The following is an 18,539-nucleotide window of genomic DNA, read 5'->3' on the forward strand; positions in this document are numbered from 1 at the left end:
TATCTCAGGATCAGAGATGGCAATTTCAATAATTATGATTGAAATGTGAAGTGGTGCACAGATCTAGACCCACCGCTGCATTATCATATTGCATTCATTGTGTATTCATCTCCTGTATTTATGGTATACAGTTTTTTAACTTTTTCGTACCAGTAACACTGTTTCCTAAATAGTACACAAAATATGCACCATCACCAATAGGATTTCTTAAATCTGAATCAAAGAGCTTTGTGTTGGTTATTATTAGCTATGGCAGTAGTGACTCTATTATAGCCTCTGTGACCTTTGATCCAAAGGATTAAACATCCTCAGCAGTCAGCATTGATCTAGGTCACAGGTGTCAAACTCATTCCACGGGGGGCCGAGTGTCTGCGGGTTTTCGCTCCTCCCTTGTACTTGATTGATGAATTAACATCACCAATTAGTTAGGAACTCCCCACACCTGGTTGTCTAGGGCTTTATTGAAAGGAAAAACCAAAAACCTGCAGACACTAGGCCCTCCGTGGAATGAGTTTGACACCCCTGATCTAGGTGATCAAAGCATTACTCAGCTAAGTAGCAGTCAAGCAGGCCGATTCTTACTATCCACATTGACAGGTCAACTAGTTTGTTTTTATATAAAATGTATCCTACTGCTTTGGTCTTGTTACGCTGAAGATGCAACCACTGAGGCTATAGGCTGTGCTATCCAGCCCAGTGTTTCTGAAACCTTTTCTGTGCTAGGGACTGTGTTCTAGCCAACTGTTGAAGGATTAACTAACATCAATTAATGAACACCTGTCTATGGTTGCATCACATGATCCGCCCCCAAAACAAACAAATACAGTTGGCTGGACTGGTTAATGAGTAATGCTACAAAGGGGATCTGGATGGACTGAGCTGCTTTATTAGAACTGGGCACTAAACAGACAATTATTTGAGCGCTTATTAGTGCAGTGGAACACTCCTCCTACTACCTGGTCCGATTGACATACATTAACTTCAATGCCTATGAATAAAAACAGATAATTGTTGAAATAAAATTGTTTCACTCTGTGATCAACTCAAACTTTAGTTGCTCAATATGTAGGATGCAGATCATCAGAAAAGGGTGTTCATGTTATGTACACACGTCACAATTGTAAGTATAATGAAAAAGAATTGTATCAAAAACTACCACTCTGTTATTATCAATGTAACTAAGGTTTATATTTATGCATGTAGCAATGGGAGTGTGGCTCAGTTGAGAGAATGTGGATCAACGCCCTTTTTTTATGGGCCTCAAAGTCAAAACGCACAAAAATGACAACCATGATATACACCAGTAGATGTAAAGTACTCCACAAATACCTATATATATAGATAAGAGGTAGCGTATCGAAAATATGAATTTCATTATTTTGGCCGTGTTGGAGAGCTTCAAATCCATGATGCATTGTAGGTAAATTGTGACTTTAAAAAAAATGTAACCTTTATTTAACTAGGCAAGTCAGTTAATTTTAAGAACAAATTCTTATTTACAATGACGGCCTATACCAGCCAAACCTTAACCAGGACAACTCTGGGACAATTGTGCGCCACCATATGGGACTCCCAATCACGGCCGCTTGTGATACAGCCTGGAGTCGAAACAGGGTCTGTGGTGACGCCACTATCATTGAGATGTAGTGCCTTAGACCGCTGCGCCACTCGGGAGCCCGACTGATTGAATTATCTACAAATAATAATCATAATAATCATTAGTTGTAGATCTGTCATTCGGGAGTCGCCCACTGTCGGCTGCAATATCGAACAAGTGCATAATATTGAAGTCTGGTCCAAAACAGAAAAAGGCGGAAATAGTCACGACACTTTCCCAGCGGATCACTTGAGCCACGTCTGAGTTGAAAGGTTAAACGCAGTTGCGCTCTCGCGAGATTCGTTGTATGTTTTCACAACAGAACATATTTTTATATTTTACGAAACGTTTTTCTAAAATATCCAAGCGCTGCATAGAATGCTGGCTACAGGAGCAGTAAGTACACAAACGATATTGCTAGCGTTATCTAGCTAGGTTAACAAGAGCTAACACAAGGCTTTTTTGCTAGCACAAGGCCTGACTTTGGCCAGTAGATTTGCTATTAGCTACCTAATGCTAAACTTGTTACAAAGATGTTTCGAACCCCTCTTGTGGCGAACTGTTTGGATAATACTTGCATTTGAATGAGCTAGTTATGGTAGCTAACTATGGTAGCGAACTATTTGTGGGAAAGTTACTGTATCCATGAAAGTAACGTGAATTTACATATTGTTGTTGACACTTGTTAGCTAGCGTTCGGTAGCCAGCTAGCTACCTAGCTAACTCATTCATTCATGAAGGTGGCTAGAAACGCATTGCTAACCCTGTTGTTAACTGCATAATTCAAACACAATGTCAGTTTAGCTCAATGTGTCCACCTCTCCTGTAAAACAGGCTGTAACCACGGCTCTGGCTCAAGTGGATAGGGAAAAGATCTACCAGTGGATCAACGAGCTGTCCAGCCCAGAGACCCGCGAGAATGCCCTGCTTGAGCTCAGTAAAAAACGGGAGTCCGTGCCAGATTTGGCTCCAATGCTATGGCACTCCTGTGGGACTATAGCTGCTCTCCTGCAGGTAAGATTGTGGACAACACTCACTGGCTAGTCTCCAGCAGGATGGAGCATGGTTTTCCTCTGTGAGTGTGGCTCTAAACTTGATGATGACCCGCTTCATACTCTTTCAAAAATAGGAAATTGTCAACATCTACCCCTCAATAAACCCCCCAACCCTCACCGCTCACCAGTCCAACAGAGTATGCAACGCATTAGCACTTCTGCAGTGCGTGGCCTCTCATCCAGAGACAAGGTGGGTCCCTTGATTCCTCTCTCATCATGATTGAATTGTACAGTGCACTTAACCAAAACAGTCAGTGTATTTTCTTCTATATCATGTGAAATGTGTAACTTAAGTACGGTTGTTTATCACAGATCGGCATTTCTGGCAGCACACATTCCTCTATTCCTGTACCCCTTCTTACACACTGTCAGCAAAACACGACCATTTGAGTACCTCCGACTCACCAGCCTAGGAGTCATCGGTAAATATCCTTTATATCATTTTTGTGGTTCTATTGCTATGATGCCTTCTCTGTCTTTTCTTCTCTATCTCACTCTCTGATGTTGTCATTGCCTAAGTAATGAAATGATCCAATTACTTTGACAATACAGTATGTTTCTCTATAACTTGTTCCTGTTTGATTGGCAGGTGCCTTGGTCAAAACAGATGAGCAGGAAGTGATCAATTTCCTGTTGACGACAGAAATCATTCCCCTGTGCCTTCGCATAATGGAGTCTGGCAGTGAGCTTTCCAAAACGGTATCTCTCGCTCTGTAGCGCTCTCTCTCTCTCTCTGTGTAGCTCTCTCTCTCTCTCTGTAGATCTCTCTGTTAGAGGTCAATCGATTATGATTTTTCAATGCCGATACCGATTTATTGGAGGACCAAAAAAAAGCCTATACCGATTAATCGGGCGATTTTTATTTTATTTATTTATTTGTAATAATGATAATTACAACACTACTGAATGAACACTTATATTTTAACTTAATATAATACATCAATAAAATCAATTTATCCTCAAATAAATAATGAAACATGTTCAATTTGGTTTAAATAATGCAAAAACAAAGTGTTGGAGAAGAAAATAAAAGTGCAATATGTGCCATGTAAACATGCTAACGTTTAAGTTCCTTGCTCAGAACATGAGAACATATGAAAGCTGGTGGTTCCTTTTAACATGAGTCTTCAATATTCCCAGGTAAGAAGTTTTAGGTTGTGGTTATTATAGGACTATTTCTCTCTATACCATTTGTATTTCATATACCTTTGACTATTGGATGTTCTTATAGGCACTATAGTATTGCCAGTGTAACAGTATAGCTTCCGTCCCTCTCCTCTCCCCTACCTGGGCTCGAACCAGGAACACATCGACAACAGCCACCCTCGAAGCATTGTTACCCATCGCTCCACAAAAGCCGTGGCCCTTGCAGAGCAAGGGGTACAACTACTTCAAGGTCTCAGAGCGAGTGACGTCACCCATTGAAACGCTATTAGCGCGCACCCCGCTAACTAGCTAGCCATTTCACATCGGTTACACCAGCCTAATCTCGGGAGTTGATAGGCTTGAAGTCATAAACAGCTCAATGCTTGAAGCACAGCGAAGAGCTGCTGGCAAACGCACGAAAGTGCTTATGAGCCTGCTGCTGCCGACCAACGCTCAGTCAAGATTGCTCTATCAAATATCAAATCATAGACTTAATTATAACATAATAACACACAGAAATACGAGCCTTAGGTCATTAATATGGTCAAATCCGGAAACTATCATTTCGAAAACAAAATGTTTATTCTTTCAGTGAAATACGGAATCGTTACGTATTTTATCTAACGGGTGGCATCACTAAGTCTAAATATTGCTGTTATATTATGTACAATTCTGGCAAATTAATTACGGTCTTTGTTAGGAATAAATGGTCTTCACGCAGTTCTCAACGAGCCAGGCGGCCCAAACTGCTGCATATATCTTGCACGGAACGCAAGAGAAGTGACACAATTTCCCTAGTTAAAATAAATTCATGTTAGCAGGCAATATTAACTAAATATGCAGGTTTAAAAATATATACTTGTGTATTGATTTTAAAGAAAGGCATTGATGTTTATGGTTAGGTACACATTGGTGCAACGACAGTGCTTTTTTTGCGAATGCGCTTGTTAAATCATCACAGCCTACTTTTGGCGAAGTAGGCTGTGATTCGATGATAAATTAACAGGCACCGCATTCATTATATGCAACGCAGGACAAGCTAGCTAAACTAGTAATATCATCAACCATGTGTAGTTCACTAGTGATTATGTTAAGATTGATTGTTTTTATAAGATAAGTTTAATGCTAGCTAGCAGCTTACCGTTGCTTCTTGCTGCACTCGCATAACAGGTAGTCAGCCTGCCACGCAGTCTCCTCATGGAGTGCAATGTAATCGGCCATAATCGGTGTCCAAAAATGCCGATTACCGATTTTGTTATGAAAACGTGAAATCGGCCCTAATTAATCGGCCATTCCGATTAATCAGTCAACCTCTACTCTCTGTAGCTCTCTCACTTTCTATTTCAATTCAAGGGGCTTTATTGGCATGGGAAACATATGTTAACATTGCCAAAGCAAGTGAAATAGATTATATACAAAGTGAAATAATCAATAAAAATGAACAGTAAACATTGCACTCATAGAAGTTCCAAAACAATGAAGACATTACAAATGTCATATTATGTGTATATATACAGTGTTGTAACGATGTGCAAATAGTTGAAGTACAAAATGGAAAATAAATAAACATAAATATGGGTTGTATTTACAATGGTGTTTGTTCTTCACTGGTTGCCCTTTTCTTGTGGCAACAGGTCACAAATCTTGCTGCTGTGATGGCACACTGTGGTATTTCACCCAGTAGATATGGGAGTTTATCAGAATCGGGTTTGTTTTCAAATTATTGGTGGATCTGTGTAAACTGTGGGAAATATGTGTCTCTAATATTGTCATATGTTTGGCAGGAGGTTAGGAAGTGCAGCTCAGTTTCCACCTCATTTTGTAAGCAATGTGCACATAGCCTGTCTTCTCTTGAGCCAGGTCTGCCTACGGCGTCCTTTCTCAATAGCAAGGCTCTGCTCACTGAGTCTGTATATAGTCAAAGCTTTCCTTAAGTTTGGGTCAGTCACAGTGGTCAGGTATTCTGCCACTGTGTACTCTCTTTTTAGGGCCAAATAGCATTCTAGTTTGCTCAGTTTCTTTGTTAATTACTTGACACATTGGAAAGAATTCTCTTTGTTTTCTCATGATTTGGTTGGGTCTAATTGTGTTGCTGGCCTGGGGCTCTGTGGGGTCTGTTTGTGTTTGTGAACAGAGCCCCAGGACCAGCTTGCTTAGGGGACTCTTCTCCAGGTTAATCTCTCTATAGGTAATGGCTTTGTTATGGAAGGTTTGGGAATCGCTTCCTTTTAGGTGGTTGTAGAATTGAACAGCTCTTTTCTGGATTTTGATAATTAGTGGGTATTGGCCTAAATCTGCTCTGAATGCATTATTTGGTGTTTTACATTGTACAAGGAGGATATTTTTGCAGAATTCTGCATGCAGCCTCAATTTGGTGTTTGTCCCATTTTGTGAATTCTTGGTTGGTGAGCGGACCCCAGACCTCACAACCATAAAGGGCAATGGGTTCTATAACTGATTCAAGTATTTTTAGCCAGATCCTAATTGGTATGTCAAATTTTACTTTCCTTTTGATGGCATACAATGCCCTTCTTGCCTTGTCTCTCAGATCGTTCACAGCTTTGTGAAAGTTACCTGTGGTGCTGATGTTTAGGCCAAGGTATGTATAGTTTTTTTGTGTGCTCTAGGGCAACTGTGTCTAGATGGAATTTGTATTGTGGTCCTGTCGGCTGGACCTTTTTTGGAACACCATTATTTTGGTCTTACTGAGATTTACTGTCATGGCCCAGGTCTGGCAGAATCTGTGCAGAAGATCTACGTGCTGCTGTAGGCCCTCCTTGGTTGGTGACAGAAGCACCAGATCATCACCAAACAGTAGAAATTTGACTTCAGATTCTAGTAGGATGAGGCCGGGTGCTGCAGACTGTTCTAGTGCCCTCGCCAATTCGTTGATAAATATGTTGAAAATGGTGGGGCTTAAGCTGCATCCCTGTCTCACCCCACGTCCCTGTTGGAAGAAATTGTATTTTTTTTGCCTATTTTTACTGCACACTTGTTGTTTGTGTACATGGATTTTATAATGTATGTTTTTCCCACAACACCACTTTCCATCAATGGGTATAGCAGACCCTCATGCCAAGTTGAGTCGAAGGCAACAAAGCATGTGAAGACTTTGCCTTTTTTGGTTTGTTTGTTTGTTTGTGGATTAGGGTGATCAGTCCTTGGTTCCAAATATTGGGGAAGATGTCAGAGCTAAGGATGATGTTAGAGTTTTAGTATAGCCAATTGGAATTTGTTGTCTGTATATTTTATCATTTCATTGAGGATACTATCAACACCACAGGCCTTTATGGGTTGGAGTTTTATTTTATTTTGTCCTGTAGTTCATTCAAGGTAATTGGAGAATCCAGTGGGTTCTGGTAGTCTTTTAATAGTTGATTATAAGATTTGTATTTTATAATGTCTATGTTTTTGCTGTTCTTTGTTATAGAGCCAAATAGATTGTAGAAGGGTTTTACCCATACATCTCCATTTTGATAAGATAATTGTTTGTTTAGCGTTTTCCAATTTTCTCAGAAGTGGTTAGAGTCTTCAATTACGTTGAGCTGATTTCTGACGTGCTGTTCCTTCTTTTTCCGTAGTGTATTGCTGTATTGTTTTAGTGATTCACCATAGTGAAGGTGTAGACTCAGGTTTTCTGGGTCTCTATGTTTTTGGTTGGACAGGTTTCTCAATTTCTTTTAGGTTTTTGCATTCTTCATCAAACCATTTATCATTTTTAATTTTCTTAGGTTTTCTGTTTGAAATGTTTAGATTTGATAGGGAAGTTGAGAGGTCAAATATACTGTTTAGGTTTTCTACTGCCAGGTTTACACCTTCACTTTTCCAGTGAAACATTTTGTCCAGGAAATTGTCTAGAAGGGATTGAATTTGTTGTTGCCTAATTGTTTTTTGGTAGATCTCCACACTACTCTCCTTCCATCTATATAATTTCTTAATATTATTCAGCTCCTTTGGCTTTGATGCCTCATGATTGAGCAAAGCTCTGTTCAAGTAGAGTATGATTTTGCTGTGATCTGTTAGGGGTGTCAGTGGACTGACTGTGAACGCTCTAAGAGACTCTGGGTTGAGGTCAGTGATAAAGTAGTTTACAGTACTACTGCCAAGAGATGAGCTATATGTGTACATACCATAGGAGTCCCCTCAAAGCCTACCATTGACTATGTACGTACCCAGAGTCCAACAGAGCTGCAGAAGTTGTGACCCATTATTGTTGGTTATGTTGTCATAGTTGTTCCTAGGGGGGCATATGGGAGAGAGAATGCTGTCCTCTCCAGGTAGGTGTTTGTCCCCCTGTGTGCTGAGGGTGTCAGGTTCTTGTCCAGTTCTGGCATTTAGGTCATCACAGACTAGTACATGTCCCTGGGCCTGGAAATTGTTGATCTCCCCCTCTAAGATGGAGAAGCTGTCATCGTTAAAGTATGGGGATTCTATTGGGGGTATATAGGAAGCACACAGGACATTTTATTAATTTCTAGCCAGATGTAAAATGTTCCTGTTTTGACTAGTTTAATAGAGAGGGTTAGGTGTGCTCTATACCCAATTAGCATACCCCCTGAGTTTCTTCCCTGTTTCACACCTGGTTGTTTGGTGGATGGACCTTTCAGCTCTCCGTAGCCTAGAGGGCAACCAGTGGGTCCGTCTCCTTTATACAATGTTTCTTGTATGATGACAGACTCTCTCGCGCGCTCTCTCTCTGTCGCTCTTGCGCTCTCTCTCTCTGTGTCTCTCTAAAGATAAGTGTATTTCAACTGGGGAAGTACGATAAATCGGTGAACATGTCGGAATCGGCCAATATTAGTTAAAATGCCAACATCGGCATCGGCCCGATGTCTAGTTTAACATCGACGTTAAAAACTGATGTCAAAGCTACCGTGCACACCTATATAACGTAGGTACATGACGTAATAACACCACGTAAAATGTTGCGCTACACGGGCAACACAGCATTCCTAATCTAGCCCGCAATGTCTGCTGTGTGGATTGAGCAGTCAATTGAAAGAGTAAGACAATTTCAGCGAGACAACTCAAAGGCGAAATCCATTAAAGCCAAGATAATGGAATTCATTGCCCTTGACAATCAACCGTTCCCTGCCGTGGGTGATGTTCGCCGACTGGTCGAGCACTGGTACACACTACCAAGTGCACTATTTTTCAGATGTTGCCTTACCAGAGTTGCACAGCAATAGTGTCACTGCTATTAGCCTCACGACATACATACTATGGAACGCCGTTTGGGTCTTTGCGTGTGAAAAAAGATACAGTAGCACTGTCAAAGCTGTACAAAAAAAGTCTGCAAACACCGGCCACGAACGATGTGTTTACAATAGTGCGTTGGTAATAAAGCATAATTTGTTCGACCGCAACTTCTGGGGTAGCTAGCTTTAGCTTGGTACCTAGCTAGCACCAATACAACCAGCCTGAAAACAATGACCAGTAGAAACTACAGTCATTTTCATTTTCCTTAGCAATGATTTAGGAATCCTTGTGAGTAAGTATTAGCTAGGTTGCCACTTGTTGAACGCCTATTGAAATTGAACTTCAGTTCATGAAAATAAATAGCTAGCCAGCTACTTAACCCAGTTTCCAAAAGTTAACGTTATAAGCAGCCAGCTCGCTTCATCTGGCTAGTGACGCTCGACCGGACCGGGTTATGTGTTGTGAAGCTAGCCACAATAAGGATTAGGCACAATAGTGGAATTTGCAGTTTGCCTTCAAAATAAAAGTATGACATTGGCAGTGATGCAAATTAATATAAATAGTATTATGCCATACTTTTGTTTTGAAGGCTAACCGCAAAGTCTACTATTGTGGCTAATCCTTATTGTGGTTGGCTTCACATAGATGGGTCCGATCACCATTAATCAAATAAGAACTGTCTCATTAATTATTTTAACTATAGCTACTGAAACAGATTATGTCATGCTATTTGACACGTCGAATAGTGTTATTTGACGTGTATCTTTTTTGACGCGCAAAGACCCAAACAGCGTTCCATAGAAATCCTGGTTGAGAATGAAACAAGTCAACAACGAAACAGCACAGCAGGTAAGTGAAAGAAATAGGTTTTGTTTATGTTTTACTGGTAATAGGGATCTACGTAAATGCCACCAAAATAACTTTTTGGTCAGTGTGTGTGTGTAACCTTTTATTTAACTAGGCAAGTCCGTTAAGAACAAATTATTATTTACAATGACGGCCTACCCTGGCCAAACCCGGACGACGCTGGGCCAATTGTGCGCCGCCCTATGGAACTCCCAATCGCGGTCGGATGTGATACAGCCTGGCTTCGAACCAGGGATTGTAGTGACACCTCTTGCACTGAGATGCAGTGGCTTAGACTGCTGCGTCCATGTATATATGTGTGTGTGTGTGTTAACTATTTAATTGTACTAGAATGCTTAAAAGGCCGTAACAATTTTTAATATCGGTTATCGGTATCGTTTTTTTTTGTTGCATGGAATATATCAGATATCGGTATCGGCCAAAAATGTCATATCGGTGCATCACTAATTTCAACCCTCATTTTTTTTGTTCGACAGGTAGCAACTTTTATACTACAGAAAATCCTACTTGATGACACAGGGCTGGCATACATTTGCCAAACGTATGAACGCTTCTCCCATGTGGCCATGATACTTGTAAGTTCAAGGTTAACCAATATTCAAAATATTATACTTTTCCAGACATTGGTTGCATCCTGAATATTTTTTTAAATAATAAAAAAAAAAGTTTATTTTTGTTCTCTCTTTCAGGGCAAAATGGTTCTTCAGCTCTCCAAAGAGCCCTCTGCTCGTCTTTTGAAACATGTTGTCCGCTGTTACCTACGCCTGTCAGACAACTCCAGGTATTGAAATCAACTCTTCGACCCGCTGTTGCTTGTCTCATTTAGCCTGCGTTCATTCCTTCAGTGTTTTTGAAGCAATTTTCCAGGAATTACTAAAAAAACATATTGGGGAAATGATATTGGGAACTGAAAACAGTGGATGTGGTCATGGTCTTATCTTGATAGATAATAGATTCTGCTGATAGTGACTTACTCACTATCATAACTAACATGACTTTGTTTTTCTCACCTCTGCCCCCACACCAGAGCCCGAGAGGCCCTCCGTCAGTGTCTACCAGACCAGCTTAAAGACACCACGTTTGCCCAGGTCCTGAAGGACGACACCACCACCAAACGCTGGTTGGCACAGCTGGTGAAGAACCTACAGGAAGGGCAAGTCACAGACCCCAGGGGGATCCCTCTGCCCGCACAGTAGCTCTCCTCACTTCTACAGCAGGGTTGCACAATTATGGTAACTTTCCCATGATTCCCAGGTTTACGAAGACTTTCCTGGAATCCGTATGAAATAATCAGGAAATCTGGGAATTTTCCAAAATGGGATTTATGTAAAACCTGGGTATCTTGCCAATTTTGCAACCCTACTTACCATGCAGCTGCACTGAGTGATACTCACCAGCAAGGACCCAGCTTCCAGAAACAGGAAAAAGGCACCAGTTTGAATGACGGACGGACTCATAAAGGGCTGCATATTTTGTGACGAAAGACTGTATTGAATGAAAGACCTCTACTCAGCCGTTTTCTTACAGTATCTTTCATTCAGATCAAACTGTCTGCCCTATCTCCAGAAGTATATGGATGCCTTTTCACTTGTCCTCCAAACTATTAGTTCTATATTTTTTCTCAAGGACATTTTGGAGTCTTCACTAAGTGTTCTGAAGTTGAAGTACACGACAGAATAAAATGTTACACCTTGACATACGCGATACTGTTTATGTGGCATATTTTCTCTTGTGTAATAACATATTACCAAGTAACTGCTTTGTAGTTACACGCATGTGTTATAGATATACACATCTCAAATAGGCTAGTGTATGGAAATCAACTGAAATCAAGCTGCTTCTGTGTTGTGTATATTACAGAGGTTGCTGCAAGGTAAACGTGTTGGCGTGCTTCAGTGTTAACAGATAAGGGACCCCCCCATTTGAGCCTTGGCCCTGTCTATCTATGTGAAACCTGAGCTGCTGCAGTGTATTATTGATGCTCTGGAACCTGAGTGGAGACTCGGTCAGAAAAACAAGTTAATGTTCTCAGTGCTAAACTGTAGAGGTAACTCCGGCCTCAACACAGCCTTGTTCTCTGTCAGTGGTAAAGCAGGTAGCCTAGTTGTTAGAGCGTTGGGCCAGTAACCGAAAGGTTGCTGGATTGAATCCCTGAGCTGACAAGGTATAAGTCTCTCATTCTGCCCGTGAACAAGGCAGTTAACCCACTGTTCCCTGGTAGGCTGTCATTGTAAATAAGAATTTGTTCTTTACTGACTTGCCTAGTTAAATAAAGGTTACAAAAAACATTGAGAAATGCCTCTTCTCTTTAAACTCTCCTCCTCTGACCTGGCTTATTCATCATTATAAAAACACTAACCTGATGTGCCAAGTGTGAGTGTACTGCATCTTTGATGAGTAAGGTGTCTCCCTTTAGGTAATTGCCCCCTGTCTTTTGATAGCTTGAAGTTTCTTCGTGTGTGTTCACTTGGGCTCATTGCAGCAGGTTGTCTTTATCTTGAACAAATCTCAAATAATTTCAATGCGTTAACATGTTTAAGTTCAGTTTTATAAGTCCTTACAATGATGTGTGGTAGACTATATACAGTAGAGTAATGCTGTTAACATGGGGTTAGTCATTTATGGAAAAGTATGACCCCAGTTGTTCAGTTTGGGGCACCTACATAACCTTTCACCTCGTTTATGAATGAATAGTGCCTTTTTATATTTATCAAAAGAAGACCTAAAATGTGTAGCTGAAGCTTAAAGTAATAACATACTTTTTGATCTGGGCTGTTGGCTCAGGATCTTTGTACAGCTCATTACATTTCAAACTGACTGCCCATTTAACACTCCCTTTTGAATGGAAAAAAAACCTCAACAAAGACGAGGTTGGATGAATGGAGGGGGGAGAGAGTGGAGGATGGGAAGGGTGTGTCAGAGTGTTGTTGGCGACTGTTGACTCAGTAAGGATCAGCTATCCCTGCCTGCCTCTCTCTCAGCTCTCTACAGTGGCATGCAGAGCCAGAGCTGACCCAGCCAGATAGACAGGGCCAGCTCCCCTCCCTGTCTCAAGCTCCGGAACCACAACAGGCACAGGACGCACCTGGACCCAGCTGAGATGCCCCTCCATCGGGTGAGTCAGTAGCTATCCTCTCTCCAGCCTGCTGTCCCTTCATTTTATGTCTGTCAATACATTCATTCCTCCATGTTTGCTAGCCTATTGACTGTTGTATGTAGAGAGAAACTTGACCAGCTTCAATTAGTAACATTTAAATCTGTTGCAGGGTTCTTGGTGAGGATGAATTCAATTATTTGGGAGACATGTTTTTATTTCTGAACCCAGTGAAATGATGTGGTCAGACGGTATGACAGAGATTTAGAAGAGGTAGAGGAAATGGAATCAGTGGAGAAGATAGTTTGGACTACAAAATGTGTGTGTGTGTGTGTATATATATATATATATATATATATATATATATATATATATATATATATATATACATACATACATACACACAGTACCAGTCAAAAGTTTGGACACACATACTCATTCAAGAGTTTTTCTTTCTTTACTATTTTCTATATTTTCTACAGGGTAGGCCGTCATTGTAAATAATAATAATACCTTCTTTAAGTCTGCTGTCCTCTTCTCATACTGACAGCAGTTATACACATGTATAACACACTGTGTGTATATACAGTACCAGTCAAGAGTTTGGAAACACATACTCATTGAAGGGTTTTTCTTAATTTTTACTATTTTCTACATTGTAGAATAATAGTGAAGACATCAAAACTATGAAATAACACATGGAATCGTGTAGTAACCAAAAAAGTGTTAAACAAATCGAAATATGTTTTATATTTTCAAAGTAGCTACCCTTTGCCTTGATGACAGCTTTGCACACTCTTAGCATTCTCTCAACCAGCTTCATGTGGTAGTCACCTGTAATGCGTTTCAATTAACAGGTGTGCCTTGTTAAAAGTTAATTTGGGGAATTTCTTTCCTTAATGCGTTTGAGCCAAACAGTTGTGTTGTGACAAGGTAGGGGTGGTATATAGAAGAAAATACAAAGTCCATATTATGGCAAGAACAGCTCAAATAAGCAAAGAGAAATGTCAGTCCATCATTACTTTAAGACATGAAGGTCAGTCAATCTGGAAAATTTCAAGAACTTTGAAAGTTTCTTCAAGTGCAGTTGCAAAAACCATCAAGCGCTATGATGAAACTGACTCTCATGAGGACCGCCACAGGAAAAAAAGACCCAGAGTTACCTCTGCTGCAGAGGATAAGTTCATTAGAGTTACCAGCCTCAGAAAATGCGGCCCAAATAAATGCTTCACAGAGTTCAAGTAACAGACACATCTCAACATCAACCATTCAGAGGAGACTGCGTGAATCAGGGTTCATGGTCGAATTGATGAAAAGAAACCACTACTAAAGGACACCAATAATAAGAAGAGACTTGCTTGGGCCAAGAAACACGAGCAATGGACATTAGACCGTCGGAAATCTCTCCTTTGATCTGATGAGTGCAAATTTGAGATTTTTGGTTCCAACCGCCGTGTCTTTGTGAGACACAGAGTAGGTGAACGGATGATCTACGCATGTGTAGTTCCCACCGTGAAGCATGGAGGAGGTGGTGTGTGGGTGCCTTCCTGGTGACACTGTCTGTGATGTATTTAGAATTTAAGCCACACTTAACCAGCATGGCTACCACAGAATTCTGCAGCGATACGTCATCTCATCTGGTTTGCACTTAGTGGGACTATCATTTGTTTTTCAACAGGACAATGACCCAGCACACACTGTAAGGGCTATTTGACCAAGAAGGAGAGTGATGGAGTGCTGCATCAGATGATCTGGCCTCCACAATCACCCTACCTCAAACCAATTGAGATGATTTGAGGTCGTGCTCAGCATATGTGGGAACTCCTTCAAGACTGTTGGAAAAGCATTCCTCATGAAGCTGGTTGAGAGAATGCCAAGAGTGTGCAAAGCTGTCATCATGGTGGCTACTTTGAAGAATCTCAAATATAAAATATATTTCGATTTGTTTAACACTTATTTTGGTTACTACATGATTCAATATGTGTTATTTCATAGTTTTGATGTCTTCACTGTTATTCTGCAATGTAAAAAATTAAGAAAAATCCTTGAATGAGTATGTTTGTCAACTTTTGACTGGGACTGTATGTACACACAGTATGTTATACATGTGTGTAACTGGTGTCAGTATGAGAAGAGGACAGGCAGACTTAAAGAAGGTATTTTATTAGCAATAGCCGACATGAATAATGAACCTCAATTGCTAAACATACTGCAAATAGAACAGCATAGCATAAGTGATGCGTGAGTGTTGTGATGGTGCGGTGTGTCATCGATCACAATAACTATAGTTTTACAAGGAATCATTCAAATTAGATTAAGTAAATGGAATTGCTTTGCATTAACGTTTTATTGCTTTTTGCTCTGGAAGTTCAAAGGCTTGATAGGTGTGTTTTAATATGCAAACCAACCATATACTGCACATTTGTTTAACAAACGTTTCTCAGTGAGGATGCTATCAGACGTGTTTCCATTCATTTCTGGGTGTGGTGATGTCAGCAGTCATGAACATGGCCAAGTGTGAGATCATTTCCTGGGACAGGGATTAACTTCTGGTCCCACCAGACATTATTTTAGATGGGTTTGAGTTCCACTGCGAAGGTTGATAAGCGGATTATTAACTATTTTTATACCTTGTTCATAAATCTACCTAGATAGGATTGCTATGATGAGTGAATGGAATGCCATTCCAAACAATGGCAGAGATTTAAAAAAAAAAAAAAAAAAAAAACATGAGTGTCTGCTGCCCTCAGAATTCCACCTCTCAAAACAAGAGGACAAAGTCATAGACTGGACTACTCAGTGAAAACATGACACAGCAAAACAGAGCCGGTGCTTTCCACCCGGCTGGTACAGGCTGAATGGACGAAGATAGGAGGATGAGGGTTGGACAAAGAGGCTGCTGATCCTGGACTTAAAAAGTGCTGTGCTATGCAGCATTGGGGTGATTCTCATGAAACCAGTTTTAAGCATGTCTGTTTCAAATTGTTACAAAACCATGATGCATCTGCAAAAATCACCTATAATTCTGAAGACTAAGATGTCTAGTTTTTGGCAGTTTCTTATTTTAAATCAATCTAAAAAATGTGCCTGAATTTTGTACATTTTCACCCCAAATTCTCATTACCGAGATTCTCGGGTAATTTTATAAAATTGTACTTTAGAAAAACCTTATTTTAATAAAACACAAAATATGATGCTGTAGTTTGTCCATCAATGCTAACAATTGTATACTAGTTGAAGTTTACATACACCTTAGCCAAATACATTTAAACTCAGTTTTTCACAATTCCTGACATTTAATCCTTGTAAAAATTCCATGTTTTAGGTCAGTTAGGACCCCCACTTTATTTTAAGACAGTGAAATGTCAGAATGATTTATTTCAGCTTTTATTTCTTACATCACATTCCCAGTGTGTCAGAAGTTTACATACACTCAATTAGTATTTGGTAGCATTACCTTTAAATAGTTTAAATTGGGTCAAACGTTTTGGGTAGTCTTCTACAAGCTTCCCAAGTTGGGTGAATTTTGGCCCATTCCTCCTGACAGAGCTGGTGTAACTGAGTCAGGTTTGTTGTTTGGCCTATTATTCTGACATTTCACATTCTTAAAATAAAGTGGTGATCCTAACTGACCTAAAACGGGGAATTTTTACTAGGATTAAATGTCAGGAATTGTGAAAAACGGAGTTTAAATGTATTTGGCGTATGTAAACTTCCGACTTCAACGGTAGATACTTTATAGTCTTATTGTGTTATACCATCCCATTCAATCCAGAAATGTATCTATAGTACCTTTAATCACTAATTTCCACATCCTAATACACCAATATTACCTGTAAAGACCTTGGATACATTATTTTTCTTGTCTCTTTGTTACTTTTTTTTTTATATACATGCATGTAATTACAGTACTTACAGGGCAGTCAGCAAGTATTCACATCCGTTGACTTTTTCAATATGTTGTTACAAAGTGGGTTAAAGGGATTTAATTGTAATTTTTTGTCAAAATAGTTTTGTCAAAGTGGAAGTATTCAACCCCCTGAGTCAATACATGTTAGAATAACCTCTGGTTGTTGATCATTGCTAGACACTCATTCAGGTCTTGCCATAGATTTTCAAGCAGATTTAAGTCAAAACTTTAACTTGGCCACTCAGGAACATTCACTGTCTTCTTGGTAAGAAACTCCAGTGTAGATTTGGCCTTGTGTTTGTTTTAGGTTATTGTCCTGCTGAAAGGTGAATTGATCTTTTCCTCTAGGATTTTGCCTGTGCTTAGCTCCATTCTGTTTATTTTTTATCCTGAATAACTCCCCAGTCCTTAATGATTACAAGCATACCCATAACATGATGCAGCCACCACTATGCTTGAAAATAGGAGTACTCAGTAATGTGTTGTATTGGATTTGCCCCAAATATAACACTTTGTATTCAGGACAAAAAGTGAATTGCTTTGCCACATTTTTTTTGCAGTATTACTTCAGTGCCTTGTTGCAAACAGGATGCATGTTTTGGAATATTTGAATTCTGTACAAGCTTCCTTCTTTTCCCTCTGTCAATTAGGTTAGTATTGTGGAGTAACTACAATGTTGTTGATCCATCCTCAGTTTTCTCCTATCACAGCTATTAAATTCTCTGTTTTAAAGTCACCATTGTCCTCATGGTGAAATCCCTGTGTAGTTTCCTTCCTCTAAGGAAACTAAGTCCAGAAGGATGCCTGTAGTGACTGGGTGTATTGATACACCATCCGAAGTTGAATTCATAAATTCACCATGCTCAAAGGAATATTCAATGTCTGCTTTTTTTTTTTTTTTAATTTTTTTTTACCCATCTACCAATAGGTGACCTTCTTTGTGAGTCAATGGAAAACCTCCCTGGTCTTTGTTGTTGAATCTGTTTGAAATTCACTGTTCGACTGAGGGACCTTACAGATAATTGTATGTGTGGGGTACAGAGATGAGGTAGTCATTCAAAAATCGTGTTAAACACTATTATTTCACACAAAGTGAGTCCATGCAAAACTGTTGCGGCAATTACAATTGTTACATTGGTAGTTGTGGAAATTGTTATAAAATGCATAATATCAGAAAAAAATAATTATGATGAAATAGATAGAAGTAAAGATCCTAATCAAATCCAATTTTATTTGTCGCGTGTAGACCTTACCATGAAATGCTTACTTACAATCCCTTAACCAACAATACAGTTTTAAGAAAATCTCAGTGATCCAAGATTCAAGAGAATCTCCGTGATCTCAGTGATCCAAGAGAAAATTGTTTGAAAAATGACGCTTGAGAATTTGTGGGTCAAATGCCAGTTTTGTGAGAATGGCCATAAAATTGGGGTCAATTCCATTTTAATTCAGTCAATTAAAGAAATGCAATTGAACCCAACAGGGCACACATCACAGGTTGAGAGTCAAATCCAAAAACTGCTCTGGCAAAGTCAGGGAGTGTTACAAAATATGTATTTGTTTATATCAAGTCTGCTGTAGTTTGAATATGACATTCTAAGTATTGACTTTACAGCATTGTGAACTATCATTTGGTTGTAAAATATTACAACTTTGCTTTCATCCTGTCTC

At 39.7% G+C, this 18,539-nt stretch overlaps 1 protein-coding gene across 1 annotated transcript; it reads left to right on the forward strand.

Annotated features, from left to right (window-relative positions):
• The first annotated feature begins 1,863 nt into the window (after positions 1 to 1,863).
• On the forward strand, positions 1,864 to 11,559 carry LOC120033377 (CCR4-NOT transcription complex subunit 9-like). The gene is made up of 8 exons (XM_038979695.1): positions 1,864 to 1,993; positions 2,432 to 2,611; positions 2,727 to 2,842; positions 2,965 to 3,074; positions 3,242 to 3,351; positions 10,341 to 10,439; positions 10,554 to 10,645; positions 10,892 to 11,559. The coding sequence occupies exons 1-8, from the start codon at positions 1,976 to 1,978 to the stop codon at positions 11,058 to 11,060; spliced, it is 894 nt and encodes a 297-aa protein (XP_038835623.1). The 5' UTR covers positions 1,864 to 1,975; the 3' UTR covers positions 11,061 to 11,559.
• Positions 11,560 to 18,539: the final 6,980 nt, after the last annotated feature.

The sequence above is a fragment of the Salvelinus namaycush genome, chromosome 40 (genome assembly GCF_016432855.1).
Source record: "Salvelinus namaycush isolate Seneca chromosome 40, SaNama_1.0, whole genome shotgun sequence".
Taxonomy (NCBI): domain Eukaryota; kingdom Metazoa; phylum Chordata; class Actinopteri; order Salmoniformes; family Salmonidae; genus Salvelinus; species Salvelinus namaycush.